Here is a 15,535-nt window from a genome sequence, read left to right on the forward strand (position 1 = left end):
CCCTGTCAGCATGTTGGTCACATCTTTTCAGCAGAGAAGCCGCCATTGGTGTGGCTTGGTGTGTCCCTAGTCTGCAGGCCTGCGCTTGGGGCCGTGGTCCTACCGGACTTGAGAGCACCCGGTGACGGGGAGGCTGTGTGCCGTGGGCCTCCTGTGGGTTGACTTCCCATCTGCAAAGGGCTGCCCCGCGTCCAGCAGGACTGCTGTGGGGAGGCTCGGCGAAGCGCACCAAGCCCTTTACAAGGGCTCACAGACGCTCATGTGCCTGAGTGCCTTAGCGATGCCCTGAACCCTTCAGGTATTATTACCAGGTAGCAGTGAACAGGATGCTTGTGGGGTCTGCCAGCTCTGTAGGTGAGGTTAGTTGTGGGGAGCCAGCTCGTAAAATGCTGGCAGCCCTGGCATCACGGGCTTCTCCATGATGAGATGTCGGGACTGCCAGCTTCCCTGGCCTCTCCATGTGCTTGGCGGGCAGCGAGCCTCTCCCTCAGCCAGCGGCCCTGCCCACACCTGGCCGCTCTGCCCGTGATGCAGTCCCGCCTCTCTGATAAGGGCCCCCTGTCTTCTCAGTGTGTCGGGGAAAGCTCTGCTGTGAAGAGAGTCTCCACCGAGCTCCGTGGGCACTGGGCCATGCTGGAGGGTGAGAGCGCGAGCGTGGCTGGCTTTCCCGGAGGGTGTCCAAGCTGGCTGTGGACAGGAGCAGGGCACGGAATGTCATCCACATTCGGGAGGCGTTTTGTGAGTGAGGATCTGGGCTGGGCGGGGCACGTGTCCCCATCTAGAAGGCAGGCAGCTGCTTGGGGGCCAGGAGGTGACCCCCACCCAGGCAGGGAAGCTAGGGATGAGTTACCTGTGTGTGGGGGACAGTGCAGCAGTGTCCTGCCGCCCACCTCTGGGCTGTCGTAGCAAGTCCCTGGGGTGGGAGAGGGTGGTACCTGGTGGGGCTCGCAGCCGGAGTGCTGGCCTGGCTCACAGTCCCCGGCTGTTGGTGTTGACTCCACAGGTGTGAGCAGTTCTGAGGTCAGACTTGAGGGCAGTCAACAGAGGCTGAGGGTCTTCAGGGCAGGTCCCGGTGGGAGCACCCGGCTGGGGGAGGGGTTGGGGCCAGTGGTAAGCAGGGTGGCTGTCCTTGTGGAGATGCATTCAGCGAAGAGGGCGGAGAGGCACAGTCTTGCCTAGTGGGAGGCGGCGGTGAGTGCCGAGTGCAGCTGCTCCGACAGTCCCGACAGGGTGTTCGAACCAGGGGGCTGCCCCATTGGGATCGGTAGAAGGCGGCAGTCCTTACTTACACAGCTTCTGGTCCTTATGTCACACTTCTCTTGGGCAGAGACTTGAAGTGACAGTGTCTGAGGGCAATTTATGAACAGCATTGGAATTCAGGTGCCTTCGTTGGAATAAAGAAGTTGTTGCCCACAAGACATCTTGTAAAGACAAACTTCCCTCCAGTGGAAGTCGGTTCTGTGGAGCTCTAGTCAGATGTGAATCAGTTCCGTTCTCGCTGGCAGCAGTGGGAACTGCTCCTGGTGACTTGTGGGGCCTGTGTCCCAGAGTGGCCTCCTCCCTCTGGGGCTGGAGGAGGGGCAGCGGCAGGGCCATGTGCTCTCGGCACTGTTTGCATTTGCCCGGCAGCGCTGTCTAAGTGGAAGGGCTCCCTGTGGAGTTCAGGGGAAGCAGCACTGATGCGTCTGGCCTGGGCCTGGCACCTGCTGTCCTCGCCCAGCCCCTGGAGTCAGCATGTCCTGCTGCAGATCACCTCATGCTGGGCCAGGCCCGAGCCGTGCTTGGTTCTCCTACGAGGTCCTGTGGTAAAGCAGCCTTTCAGTGTGGATGTGGGGGAAGCGCTGCAGCAGGGAGCACAGGGGAGGAAGGTGAGCTGACAGAAGGGTGAAAGTCACAGAGGAGCTAGGAGGTCACGCAGGGTGCGGGGCAGGTGGGGGTCATGCAGGGGCCACGGCATGCACTTGACTGCCAGGGTGACGTGGTCTCGGTGGGGCTGGTCTGTGGCTCATCGTGCTCTCCAGCCTGTGATGCTTGCAGTGGCCTGTACCAGTTACCTTGCTGCCTAGCAAGCTGTCTCGGCCTTGGTGGGTTAAAACGACACCCACTGCTTCTGCAGGTCCTGCAGCTCAGCTTCTCCCAGGCTGCAGTTCTCAGGGTCAGCAAGGCAGGGTCTGCTTCCCACACAGAAGTTGTTGGCAGGACGCAGGTCACCACAGGCTGGTGACAGGACCTCTCTGCCTGACTGGCTGATGCTGGATGCTGGCCTGTGCCTTGCACGAGGGCCTCTCCGTTGGGAAGTGCACAGCCTGGCCGGGGCTTCACCAGCTCGAGTGCACAAGGGAGCAAGTGCCCACAGGGAACGAGCTGTGGCCTCGGAACCTCATCTTCCCATGACAGCCGACGTGTGTGTTGGTTGGAAGTGAGTCCCAGGCCCAGTTGGCGTGGCTGCCAGGAGGCGGGCCTAGCAGGGGACATTTTGGAGAAGGCACCACAGGTCCACTGCACACACCAGGTGGCCACCGAGTTAGTTCCCTGCTGCCGGAGGGCCTTGCATTGCAGGCCCACTGTGTCCCACCACTGGAGGCAGGGTCCCAGTCACTTGCCCACTGGCACCTGTTTTTGTCTCTCCCATACAGGCTGTGCTGGCACAGACGATGGCTTCAGTGGTCTGTACAAGGCCAGCTTTGACAACATGACCCCCTACCTGCAGAGGAAGGAGCAGCGGCTGACGCAGCAGCGCCGGAAGAGCCCACCGCCCGGGCCCAACACACGGACCAAGAGGGTGAAGAAGGAGGGGGCGCCCTTGAGGGGCTCGTCCTAGTGCGGTGGTGGCTCTCCCAGCCCGCTCGTCCCTGGCTCCCCCTGTTAGGTCCCCACCAGCCCAGCGGCCAGCCAGGTGGCCAGATTATGTTGGTATCTTGGGCTCTGGAACTTCCTGTCACCGGGCAGAGCCTGTCCTGCCTGGCGTCTGAGCACCCTTGCTGAGGGACACCGGGCAGCGCTGACTAGAGCTGCTCAGGTGTGTAGCTCGGTGCCCGAAGGCCTCATCTTTGTACTTCAGGCAGTGCTGTGCCAGCTGTGGGTTATGTAGGTACTGCTCCGCTGGGCCACCCGTGCCAGCTGCATCTTCCTTGAGGGGAAACCTATGAAAAGACGTTATCACAGCAGCAAGAACATTTGTTATTTTGTCTGTCATCCCCTGGATGGTACACCGTGCTCTCCAACATGGTGGCCACTCACCACGTGGGCTATGGAAACCTAAGTGGAACGCTAGGCATCCCTAATTGAAGAGCAGAGTTGCTGCCCTGAGCTCCATCCCCGCGTGGCAGATGGCGCCCGTTGGAAGCGCAGCGGCAGCAGAGTGCTCGGTTGGACGGCGCTGGCCGAGCAGTGGACTTGTTCAGGGTGCTTGGGAACGTAGGAGCCTGGGCCTTCCTCACAGAAATGACTGAAGACATTGTGTACATGTATTATTTTGATTTGAACTCCTTGCACATGCTGCAGAGTGTAGGGGTGCCAGATGAATTCTAATCACTGATCAATAAAGAACTTCGGCAGCTTCTGGAAATGTTCAGCAACATGTGGAGCTAACTACAAAATATATTGAGCAAAACCGTTTTTGATGAGTTGTAGTTTATGCCTGGACGATTTATTTACTTTTTGGTTTAAGAAACGTTTTGATGGTTAGGCTCCGAGGGATGTCTGCTGGTTGCTCAGTCCTGCCCTTCCCGCTTCCCATGATTGCTCTCAGATCAGGAAAACTGAGCGTGTCCGTGTTGACCTTGATGGATTCCATGGGGTGCTTAGAAACCAGATGATTTGTGTATAAAAAGCCAAAATGCTTCAGATTTTCCCCAGTTGCCTTAAATTGATCTGAAAACAGTGCTGTTTGCAGGCTGGTCAGGACCACAGCCCGGGCCAGGCGTGGGGCTGGGCAGACATAGTTCAAGAGCAGAGGGGGTGTGCCTGGGATGGAAACAATGCCTGGCCAGAGTCCTCGTGCTTGTGCGTTCGGCGCGTGAGGAGCCTGACCTCATTAGCGTTGCCCTGGGCACAGGGAGTGTTGCCAATAATCTGCTGTGAAATTCTCAGATTTTGGAGAAGCTTGTTGGTGTCTTGGCTTAAGAAGGGTCAGCAGACTCGTCTGCAGATCAGATCCTGCCCACTGCCCCTCTGGCCTATGGGCTAAGAATGGTTTTCATATTTTTAAATGGTTGGAAAAAAATAGTACTGCATGTGAAAACCACATGCAATTTCAATCCTGTTCGTTGAGGCCTGGTGTCTGCTCTCTGCTACAGACAGTGGGGTGGCTGCCACTGGGCCGCAGGGCCTGCAGGACTAAAGTAGTCATTTTCTGGCGCATCTCAGAAAGGTGGCCTGTCCTGTGTGGTTTTAAAATGAACTGGCTACATTTCTTTGGAAAACAACAAAACCCTGTTACTCTGTGTTCATGTTGACCTTTGTCACCGCACATTCATTGTGCTCCTGGGGTGGGTGTCGGTCAGGGTCCTCCACGGAGAAGCCCCGGCTGGCAGGGGCGGAGCTGAGCGTGTGTAAGGCGGGTGGGTCCTCCTGCCCCCGAGTGGGAGACTCAGACTTGTCCGAGTACAGTGGTGTTGAGCCAGCTGTTGGGGCAGAGCAGTGTCAGGAGGGACCGTGGTGACCGACTGCCTGTCTTTCAAGTGGTAGCTTTTCACTCTTCCCGAGGCTTCCAGCACATATGACAGACCGAGTGCACTGAGGGGCTGATGGTGGCTGGCATTCCCCATGCCTCCTCCCGGGGCTGTGCTGGTCTCTCCTCCCTTGGATTCACCTCCCCGTGTCTAACCGTCCTGATACCACGGCTGTGCCGGTGTGGTGGAAGGGCTCGTGCTCCACTGGTGCGTCTGCTCCCCTAACTCCTGAGGACACACTGACCTTGGCTTTGGCCGGTGGGAGTCCCAGCAGCAGGTGTGGGGGAGGTGAGGGCGTACAGCACCCCTTTCTTCCCCAGCATCCTTCCTGAGTGGCTGCACCCCTCCCCACTCCTCAGGGCTGAATGGCTTCCTCTTCGGTCCTAAGACCTTGTCCAGGTTTCTAGAATTAGTTCCTCCATTAAAGGCCCTTAGCAATCCCAGGTGAACGTGAGCCATATTCTGGGGGGACCTTCTTTCTCAGTTGGTTGATTGGGCCTCAGACCTGTGGCACCCCACCTGCTGTATTTAAAGGGCGTCATGCCTCAGCTGGAATGGCAGCACGCCCCGTTGCCTTCCGACACCGCCTCGGTGAGAAGCCCGGCCCCCTGCCGGCCTGACTCCCCACCTTCTCTGTCCAGTTCTGTCTGCTGACCCCACTGCTGGAGCCTCACCACACAGCTCTTCAGTGTTATTTATCTCTAATTTTTCATTCTTGTTTAGTTCTATATGACTTACTTTGGGGGAGGTCCTTGGGCTTTGTTCCAGCTCATCTATTATCTTAAAACTGGTCATCGTATTTCTTGACTGAGCACTTCCTTGTTCGTTCTGGTTCCAGTGGTGTAGAGCTGGGACTGCCCCGATGGGAGGTTCACCAACTGAAGGTGGGAGCATCCCCCAGAAGCAGGACACTGCCAGCAGCTGAGGGCTCCATGCGGCCATACACCCTGTCCCCACAAGGCCAAGCCGACTGACCCCCAAGGGCCGAGCCCCCAGCACATTTGTTTGCTCTCTGTTGTTTCTGGTTCCTTTCCTTCAACTTCTTTGGTGAGATTCATCTACATTGTTGCCTGTGATTATAGATTGTTCATTCCCATTGCTACACAGTGGTCCCCTGTGAAAATACCAGTGTATCCAATCTGTCCAATGGCATATGAATAGTTTACAAATTTCAGCTGTGATGAACATTCTGGCCCCGTTTGGAACATAATGTAAAGGTTCCTGTTGGGTGGACTGGACTTGCTGGTTGTCTTGTGTTTACAACATACTGCCTATCCTTGTTAATTCAGCAGAACCAAAAATTCTGTGCATTCTCAATACTCAGCATTTAGGTTGTTACAGTGTTTAACTGCAAAGGCACAAACTTGGAGTTTCCAGCCTCTGTGTGGGAGACACTGAAGCTGCCCACCTAGTGTTCAGAGTTAAACTTGTTCTTGGCAAAGTCAGCTTTAAAAAAACTTGGGTCACCGACTCTGGGGTCTGCCAGCCACAAGGTCATGAAGGCCCTCAGCCAGCCTGCAAAGAGGTCAGTGTGGCAAGGAACTGAGGCCTCCTGCCAACAGCCAGCCTTGACTCCCCAGCTCGACTCCCTGCCAGGGGAAGCTGTCTTGGAAGAGCTGCTTTCCCGAGCAAACAGCGTGGTGGATGGCCCTGCATCACCGTGACCCAAATCCCAGATGTGTTGACATGAGCTTTTCTTTCTAATTTATTTCTCTTGGGCTTTCTTTGATTTGTGGATTTGGAAGTGCGGTCTTGGTGAGGGACCTCTTCATCATGAACTGTCTCTTTTTCCTTTGGTTTGAAATAGATTATCTGATGTTAATTAGCCCCTCCAACTTCCTTTTGATTAGTGCCAGCATGGCATTTTTTTCATCCCTTTAACATATCTATATTTATATTTAAAGTGGGTTGTTGTAGACAAGGCATCTTTTTTATCCCCCAGATTTTGGATTTCAATAGAAATAGAACCTGAGCCACATAATGTAATTCAACAATTTCCAGTAGTCAGTTTGAAGTTTTTAAAACGTGAATTAATTTTGAGAATGTAGTTCATTTAACCCAATACTGCAAAGAGTATTTCAGCAGAAAGTCCATATAAAAGTTATTCTTGAACCGTTTTGCATTCTGTTTTTAATCCTGAGTTTAGGAATCTGGCGTGTAAATTAGACCCTCGCACTTCTCTAATTCGATTCTCTGCGTTTTGTGCTCCGCAGCCACACGAGACAAATGGTACTCACACTGGTGTGTCAGGGCCGCTTGCGTGTAGTGTCGCCCTCCGTCCTGTGGCTCAGCTGTCACCTTGTCATCCGTTCTCACTTTGTCCCATGATACTTAATCCTTCTCCCCTCTTTCCCAACTTGCTTTGGGTGAATTGATAGGTTTTTAATATTCTACTTATTCAATAGTGTCTTTTTTCTTTTTTTTGATTTCACGACTTTAACTCATCACTGCCTTTGATGTCACAGGCCTCCCGTACCGCGCACGAGCTGACCTGCCCTCTATCCCCCTCCTTTGTGCCCTTCTGTTCCTTTGTTCATGCTGTTGGAGTTGTGCTGGTGTGAGGGGAGCCTGAGGCTGCCAGCCTTAGAAGGGCCTGCTGGCTAGAGTGGCCCATCTGGCCGCTGAACTGGCAGGCAGCTGCCTAGACCGACAGAAATGCCACCGCATGGAGGTGGCCCCAGTGCTGAAACCGCACGTGCAGTGTGGCTTGTGCAGCCACTGCCCTCCTTCTGGGCGTCGCGTTCTCGTCCGTGCCAGGTAGAGGTCCACGTGATTAGCTCGCGGGGAGAACCCTGGGCGCCTGTCTGATGAGCTGCTCTGGCTGCAACACGCCACACTTGTCAGCGCTCGGTGCTGGAACTAAGCGCGTCCTGTGTCTGTGGGGGATGGCTCCAAAGCCAGGCCTGTGCCCCGGCTCCGGCTCTGGCACCTTTTCCCTGTGCTGCCTGTCAGTGTGTCCTTGCGCTGTAGTGACTCCCAGCCATGGGTAGGACAGTGTGATGGCCCCTTGAGTCCCAGCAAGTCCCCGAACCTGGGGTGGTCTTGGGCAGTCACACATTTAGTTCTATTTATGTTTCAAACCTACAGTACATGGTAATCACTTTTGCTTTATACCCACCCTGTTCCATGCGGCAGGTGCTATTCACTTGCACCTGTTTAAGTTGAAAGAATTACAAAAATTTAAAATTCAGTTTCTCAGTCACATTACCCAAATTTCCAGTGCTTAACAGCCAAATGTGGCCAGTGTCTAGCATATTGGGCTGCACAGATGGAGAATATTTCTGTTGCTCCAGGAAGTTCTGGTGGACAGCAGTGTTTTAGAATCCTGTGGCTTCTAAAGAGATTAAAATTGAGAAAAACATTTGTGTTTTCCCACACATTACCATTTCCAGTCCTGTTCAAGCCTTTGTGTAGATCCAAATTTGTGTGTAGTACATACCATTTTTCTTCTGAACTTTAACCCTCCTTGTGCTGCAGGCCACCTGGTCATGATCCCCTCAGGGTTTTTTTCCCCCCTAAAAGTATTTCATCTTGACTTTAAAAACCCTTTTGAGATTATTGTGCATTAACACATGGTTGTTAGAATAATACCAAGAAGTCCCGTATTTCTTCACCCAGTACAATGTTACAGCCAGGAAACTAACAGGTAGGAGCTATGTCCTTGTGTACTCACTGGTGTGTGACTCCGGTTCTGTGCTGTGTTTTCACGTGTATGGATTCGTGTGACCACCATGGTCAAGGTACAGGACAGATGTTCCCACCATAGGGGGTCCTTCGTGCTGCCCCCCTGCAGCCACAGTGCCCCCTCGGCCTCCCTCCTCCCCTGCCCAACCTCTGGCAACCACCATGTCCTCTGTCTCTGTCATTTTCTCATTTCAGAAAGCGACCTATGTGGGACCAGACAGTATGTAAGCTTTGGAAGCTGGCTTCGCCAGCACAGTCCTCTGATCTGTGCAAGTTGTTGGCTTTATCAAGAGTTTGTCCTTTTCAGGGCAGACTAGTGTTCCACCGCCACAGCTGCTCTGCAGTTTGTTGCCCTGGCGCCTGTGGTGTGTGCATCTGAGTTGCTTCCAGGTTTTGGCTGTAATCCGTAAAGCTGCAGTAAATATCTGAGTATAGGTTTCTTTTGAACATAAATTTTCATTTCACAGGGATAAAGCCCCAAGAGTGCAACTGAGGACTTATAGAAAGCACATGTGTAATTTTATTTTATTTTATTTTATTTTTATGTAAGTTCCAGAATTTATTTAACTGATCTCCTATTGTTGGACATAGGGGTTGTTTTCAACTTCTTTTGCATTATAAATAGCACTTGCAAAGGTGAGTCTTGGAACTAAGCCTCATCATATATCCCAAATTATTTCTTTAGACTTTCTATTTTATTTTATTATTTTATTTTATTTTATTTTAGTAGTAATCTACAATTACAGAAAGAACATTATGTTTACTAGGTTCCCCCCTTCATCAAGTCCCCCCCCACACCCCTTCACAGTCACTGTCCATCTGCGTAGTAAGATGCTGTAAAGTCACTACTTGTCTTCTCTGTGTTGCACAGCCCTCCCCATGCACCTCACGCACTATACATGCTAATCGTAATGCCCTCTTTCTTTTTCCCCCGCCCTTATCCCTCCCTTCCCACCCATTGTCCCCAGTCCCTTTCCCTTTGGTAACTATTAGTCCATTCTTGGGTTCTGTGATTCTGCTACTGTTTTGTTCCTTCAGTTTTCCTTTGTTCTTATACTCCACATATGAGTGAAATCATTTGGTACTTGTCCTTCTCCACCTGGCTTATTTCACTGAGCATAATACCCTCTAGCTCCATCCATGTTGTTGCAAATGGTAGGATCTGTTTTTTTCTTATGGCTGAATAATACTCCACTGTTTATATATACCACATCTTCTTTATCCATTCGTCTACTGATGGACATTTAGGTTGCTTCCATATCTTGGCTATTGTAAATAGTGCAGCGATAAAGGGGTGCATCTGTCTTTTTCGAACTGGAGTGCTGCATTCTTAGGGTAAATTCCTAGGAGTGGAATTCCTGGGTCAAATGGTATTTCTATTCTGAGCATTCTGAGGAACCTCCATACTGCTTTCCACAATGGTTGAACTAGTTTGCATTCACACCAGCAGTGTAGGAGGGTTCCCCTTTTTCCACAACCTCGCCAACATTTGTTGTTGTTTGTCTTTTCGATGATGGCGGTCCTTACTGGTGTGAGATGATATCTCATTGTGGTTTTAATTTGCATTTCTCTGATGATTAGCGATGTGGAGCATCTTTTCATGTGCCTGTTGGCCATCTGGATTTCTTCTTTGGAGAAGTGTCTGTTCAGATCCTCTGCCCATTTTTTAATTGGATTATTTGCTTTTTGTTTGTTGAGGTGTGTGAGCTCAGCACATGTGTAGTTTTCTAAGAAAGGGCCACATTTTCACCAAGTGGCCGCACTGCTTGTGTTCCCTCTAGCAATATATGGTTGACCCACATTCTCAGCATCCTCACCAGCATTTGGTGTTGTCACTGTTGATTAATTTCAGCTGTCTGCTGGGTGTGTGGTGTTACCTCATTATAGTTTAGACTTTCACTTCCCTGGTGGCCGGTGATGTTGAGCATCTTGCCATGTGCTCGTTGGTCACCTGTATGTATGTCCCCTCCACTGGAGTGTCTGTTCGTGTCTTTGGTTGTTTGTAATTGGACTGTTTTTCCTGTTGAATTTTGAGAGTTCTTTATCTGGGTTCTTTGCCATGTGCATGGACTCCGGAATTTCTGCCCATTTGTGATTTGTCTCTCACCCTCTAATACAGGGTCTTCTGCAAAGCAAATGTTTTTAATGGCAACAGGATCCATTTGTCAGCTTTTCCTTTGAATGGCACTTTTGGTGTCAAGTCTAAGAGCTCTTCACCTAGCTTTAGATCCTAAAGATTTTCTTCTCTGATTTTTCTAAACGTCTCACAGTGTTGCATTGAAGTCCATGATCCATTATGAGCTAGTCTTTTATAAGGTGTGAGGATCTGTCCTTTTTGTCTGTGGACACCCATCTGGCCTAACCCCACTCGTTGGAAAGGCTTTTTCTCCTCCATTGAACTGCTTTTGTGGCCTTTATTGTTGAAAGATATTTTCACTAGATATGGTTCTTGGGTGACAGAAAAATTTCATTTCTTTAGAGGCGTTCTTGCTTTGTCTCCTGGCCTGTGTAGCTTTGCCAACAGTCTGTCTTCTGTGCTGGCTCCCGACATGTCTCTACATCAATCTTTGTTGGGCTTTACGACCCTGAAGTAGGACCCTCCATATATCTCTCCTTTGCCGACTGACACGGTGTCAAGCTTGGTCAGCAGAAAGAGCCAGGGAGCCAGCAGGGGGGTGGGGCTGCTGTCTGGGTTCCAGAGTGTTCTCTGTCCAGGCTCCTGTGGTGCGTGGCTGCCACTGAGCCCCCACCAGGCAGTGGAATGCTGAGCACAGGTGAAGCAGAGGACGGGGGCAGCCAACAAGTGGCTGCCGGGAGTCCTGTGGTCTGTGGCAGGAGGCTCTCTGCTCGCCAGCCCAGGCCCTCCGGGAGCCCGGTGAGCATCACAGCGTGCACGTCACAGGTGCACACCTTCAAACGAGGTCCAGGCCCCAGCCCTGCTGGGATCTGTGGTTTTCGCTGAGGCCCAGAGAGCCAGCGCCCCTCCAGGTCTGCTGCTCTGGGACCCTCTGCCCCTGTCCTGGAGAGGGCGGCTGCCCCTGACCTCACCTTTCCTCTGCTCTGGAGTCTGTTTACACCTTGGTGATAGTCCTCTGTTGCTCTTTAATAATTCTTTATGTTAGACTTTTTTCTCTTCAGACTGTGTGGTTTCTATCTCTTGACTGATACACATTCTTTTATTTCTGCTGAAAAAGAAAATGTGTTATATTTTCCTGGCTGCTTTTTTTCCCCTTCTTCATTGGTTTTCTGTAACTTGATTATGATATTCTTTGAGGGTGTGTGTGTGTGTGTCCCCCTTAGGGCTTGTTGGCCCTCTTAGATCAAATTTGGAAATTTCCAGCTATTACTTCTTCAAAGTTTTTCTTCCCTCCTCCCTCCCTGCCTTTGGCCGTGACATGTTCTTCTGCTGGTTTGATGTGGACGCTCTGCTCCTCTTCTTCAGGCTTTTTCCTGTTTTTGCTTCATTTTGGGTAGATTCTGTTTCTGTATCTTCGAGTCCCTCATCTTTGCTTCTGTGGTGTCTAAGCTGCTGCTGATGCAAGGCTGGGTACTTCCCACATCAGATACTGTAATTTTCACCTATATCAGTTCAGTTTTGCTTTGAGAAAGTGTCTTCCCATTCTCTTCTAATCATACTCATTAAAAAATATCTTTGAACAAATGGAACATATTTGAAAAAGTTGTTTCCTTTTTGCTAATTCCATCATCTTTGTCACTTCTGGGTCTGTTTCTGTGGACTGATTTATCATCTGTGTAGCCACACGCCCAAGGTGCAGCCCTCCTTACGGGCGTCCTGGGCAGCAGCCATTCATTCAGCCAAGTCTCTATGCTGGCTGGAGAGGGCACGAGTGGTTCCTGGTCTGGAGGTGCCACGCTCTGGTGTCGGGTTTCACCCACACGTGGAGGTTGATGACTGAGACTCCGGGGCCCTCCCCTCTCGGGGTCCCTGCCTGAAGCTTGCTCAGTCTCCTCTCAGCTCAGGAGCTGGCCACACCCACCTGTGCTGCAGTCGGGGTCACGGCTGGGCAAGTCCTTGAGGATGTGTGTCCCTTTTTGGGGATGCTGACCTGTGCTGCCAGCTTTCCCTTGTGGTGGGAGGGCTGCTCCAGGCTGAGCCGCCTTTGTGGGTCGGAGGCAGAGGTCTTTGCTGCACTGGCATTCACACAGCCTGGGAGCGGGGAGGAAGGGCATCTGAACTGTCTGTGAGTAATCGTTGCCCGGTCACCCCTCTGTTTTGGGGGAAGCAGAGACTGATCTTTCTAGCCTGTCATCTGTTATGAATTGCAGATTTTTTCCCAGTTTTACTTTGGGCTTTTTGAATGTTACTTTCTTTTCAGTATGGATTTTTTTGTAGTCAGATCTATCCATCTTTTTGTTTATGATCTCTGGGCATCGGAAAGGTCTCCACTCCATGTACCTTTAACTCGTCTGTTTGGGTGGGGCTGAGGACGCACAGGCACCCCTGCCTCGGTGTGGTGATGGGAGGCGGAAGCTAAGTGCATGTGGGGAAAGCCCAAGATCCGTGTCTGAAGCTCCCAGTGGCCTTCCCTCCTGGACCCCGGCCTTTAGCCTGTGGACTGAAAACACAGTGGTGCTGCAGGATTGACTGTGGGATTTGCCAGTTTGTGAAGCAGAAAATCGCAGGCCCTACATCTGGTATTGTTTGCTGTTTCCAATTCCATGACAAAGAATCCAAAGAACTGAAGTAATAAAGCTGTTTTCATGGCTCTTTGGTTTTTTTGCTGACTTGATGGCAGAGGGAAGGTGCCTGGAGGCAGAAGAGCCTGTGAGTGGCCCCTGCGCGTGAGGGTGGGCAGGAGCGTCATCCACGTGTCCTTGCGTGGCCAGGAAGAGCAGGGATGATGATGGGGTAAGAGCCCGTGATCCAGCGGTGCCAGGGGCCTGGCACCGGGTCAGCGTTCTTGAGGTTGTGGCGCACAGACCACTGGCTGGAGACATCAGAGGGATGTGACACGTCTGTCGTGAGCGGCCAGCTCAGAGCACCCATTCTTCTACAAAATAGTCTAATGAAAGGAAATGAAGTGGTTTTAGGACCATTGCAAATGTGCTGCTTCATACTTTTTGGCACAAGTGGCTTTTTTCAAAAACAAAGCAGGCACTGTTCTTGATCTAAGATCAGGTGGTTATTTGCCTCAGTTCCCCAGCTTTCTGAACCTGACACCAGGAGCAGAGATCCCAGGGTCCCTGCGTGCTGGCCCCGTGCCCAGTTAGACTTGCTGGGCCTGGTCTGGCTCCAAGGCCCTGTGCAGCCACAGTCCCTGTGACTGTGCGGGGAGCCCTGGCTGTGAAACTAGCTTTGAACCTTAACAAAATTAAGTATTCAAAAGATTCGTAAAGCCACTACCACAGAGGAGAGGAAGCAAGAGACTGTTCGTCAGGCGCCGGCTGAAAGCTGTTGTTCACTGTGTGTGGTAAACGGGGATAACCAGGTGTTAAAAGTAGGGCCACATACCTGATAGGGAATGTTCCTAAGGAACCACCTCAGAAAAATCCCAGACCCAGAAGTGCACAGGGGTTTTCTACCAAACTTCAAAGGCCAGGCAGTTCTAGTGCATGTAAGGAAAGGGTGCTTGCTGATTCCTTCTCTGAGGCGAGTACACAGGTGGATAATTGAGCCAGAAGAAGGCAGCGTAAAGGGAAAAAACTGTACCCCAATATCACTCATGAGTATCAGTGCAAAATTACTGTTACAGCAGCTGGAATCCAGCGCCACATTGTGAAAACAATACACCATGACTGAATGGGACTTATTCTAAAGATGTAAAGTGTGTTCAATATTAGAACATCTCTTAGTATAATAGCACATCTGAGGAGAAATTCAGTTATATACATAGATACCCATCTTTTACAAAATTCAATACCCATGATAAAAACACTCAATAAAGTAGGAGTTGAGGGCTATTTTTAAAAATCTGTGGTAAAGTACACATACAACCTGCCATGTGAGCCATTGTAAGTGTACAGTTCAGTGGGGTTTACATTCACATTGTCATGCCGCACCTGAGGGATCTATTCTTACATGAACGCATGCCGTAGACCTAAAGCCGGGCTCACATTCTGAGATGCTAGAGGGATTTCTGCTAAGATCCAAGCCAAGGTAAGACTGGCCACTGCCCCCTCTGGTCTCTCACCCCATGCTGGGGGTTTCAGTGGCGGCAGCTGCTCAAGAGGACCAGGAGGTGTGTCAGTGGTGAACTCTTGTTAGACAACCTCTTGGCGGAGTGTTCGAAAAACCCAAGGAGCACCAGTGATCACACACTGTACATGAAAGTAGCTGGATGCAAAGTTAACATTAAATAAGTCAGCAGCCTTCATATATAAACAATAAAAGAAAGCAGAAGAATTCCCTTTACGATATCAACAAAGAAGCTTGATTGGGAATAAAATTAAGGGATGTGCAGACCTTTATAATGAAAAATTTAGAACAGTCTTGAATGACACTAAGGCAAACTTGAACAAGTGGCAACCCATCTCTGCTCTTGGGTAGGTGACTCAACTTTATAGATATGTCAGTTCTCCCTGACTACATAAATCTAAAGTAATCCCGATAAAAATACTAGCTACTTTATGGAGTTAGGCAAGTTGACACTGAAGTTCATATGGAAAATCAAACATACAAAAATAGCCAGGACAACAGAAATACTACAAGGGGGGCTAACCCTACTAGCATTAACACACGGCGCTGAGCCCCTAGTACCAACACTATGGCAGAAGCCCGTAGCGTACAGGCCAGGGGAACAGAAGAGGGAGTCCAGGGTCCCCACCAGTACAGGTGGAAGCCTCGTGTATGACTAGGTGGAGTCTCAAAGCCCTGGATAGAGAGGAATTAAAAAAAAAAAAAAGGTGTGGGGACAACTAGGTTGCCATTTGGAAAGAAATAAAATTAGATCCATATTTCACTCTACATAAGAATGAAATCTAAATAGATTAGAAAGTAAAAAGTAAAACCACACAAGTACCAGAAGAATGTGCCTGTGGGTTCCTTGCTGACTTGTTAGAGAAAGTCTTCCTATGACTCAAATCCAGAGGCAATAAAATGATTGATAAATTTGACTACATACAAACAAAAACTGTTTGCATGACAGAAAGGCCATAAACAGTAAAAACTGACAAACTGGAGGAAAATATTAGCATTTCCCACAAAGAGCTGTCTCTTC

The 15,535-nt window shown here is 50.6% G+C and overlaps 1 protein-coding gene across 7 annotated transcripts in view; it reads left to right on the plus strand.

The window, feature by feature from the left end:
• WDR4 (WDR4 tRNA N7-guanosine methyltransferase non-catalytic subunit) overlaps nt 1–3,618 on the plus strand; it is a 31,578-nt gene extending 27,960 nt beyond the window's left edge. For 4 of the 7 annotated variants that reach the window (XM_037014707.2, XM_037014709.2, XM_037014712.2 and 1 more), the window contains 2 exons: nt 571–640; nt 2,637–3,618. In XM_037014707.2, coding sequence (XP_036870602.1) covers nt 571–640; nt 2,637–2,821 — 255 coding nt within the window. In that variant the 3' untranslated portion in view covers nt 2,822–3,618. Of the gene's footprint in view, nt 1–570; nt 739–1,327; nt 1,869–2,636 lie in introns of all 7 variants that reach the window. The other 3 variants (XR_012129105.1, XM_037014708.2, XM_037014710.2) reach the window with 3 other exon arrangements.
• Nucleotides 3,619–15,535: the final 11,917 nt, after the last annotated feature.

This window comes from Manis javanica, chromosome 3 (genome assembly GCF_040802235.1).
Source record: "Manis javanica isolate MJ-LG chromosome 3, MJ_LKY, whole genome shotgun sequence".
Classification (NCBI taxonomy): Eukaryota; Metazoa; Chordata; class Mammalia; order Pholidota; family Manidae; genus Manis; species Manis javanica.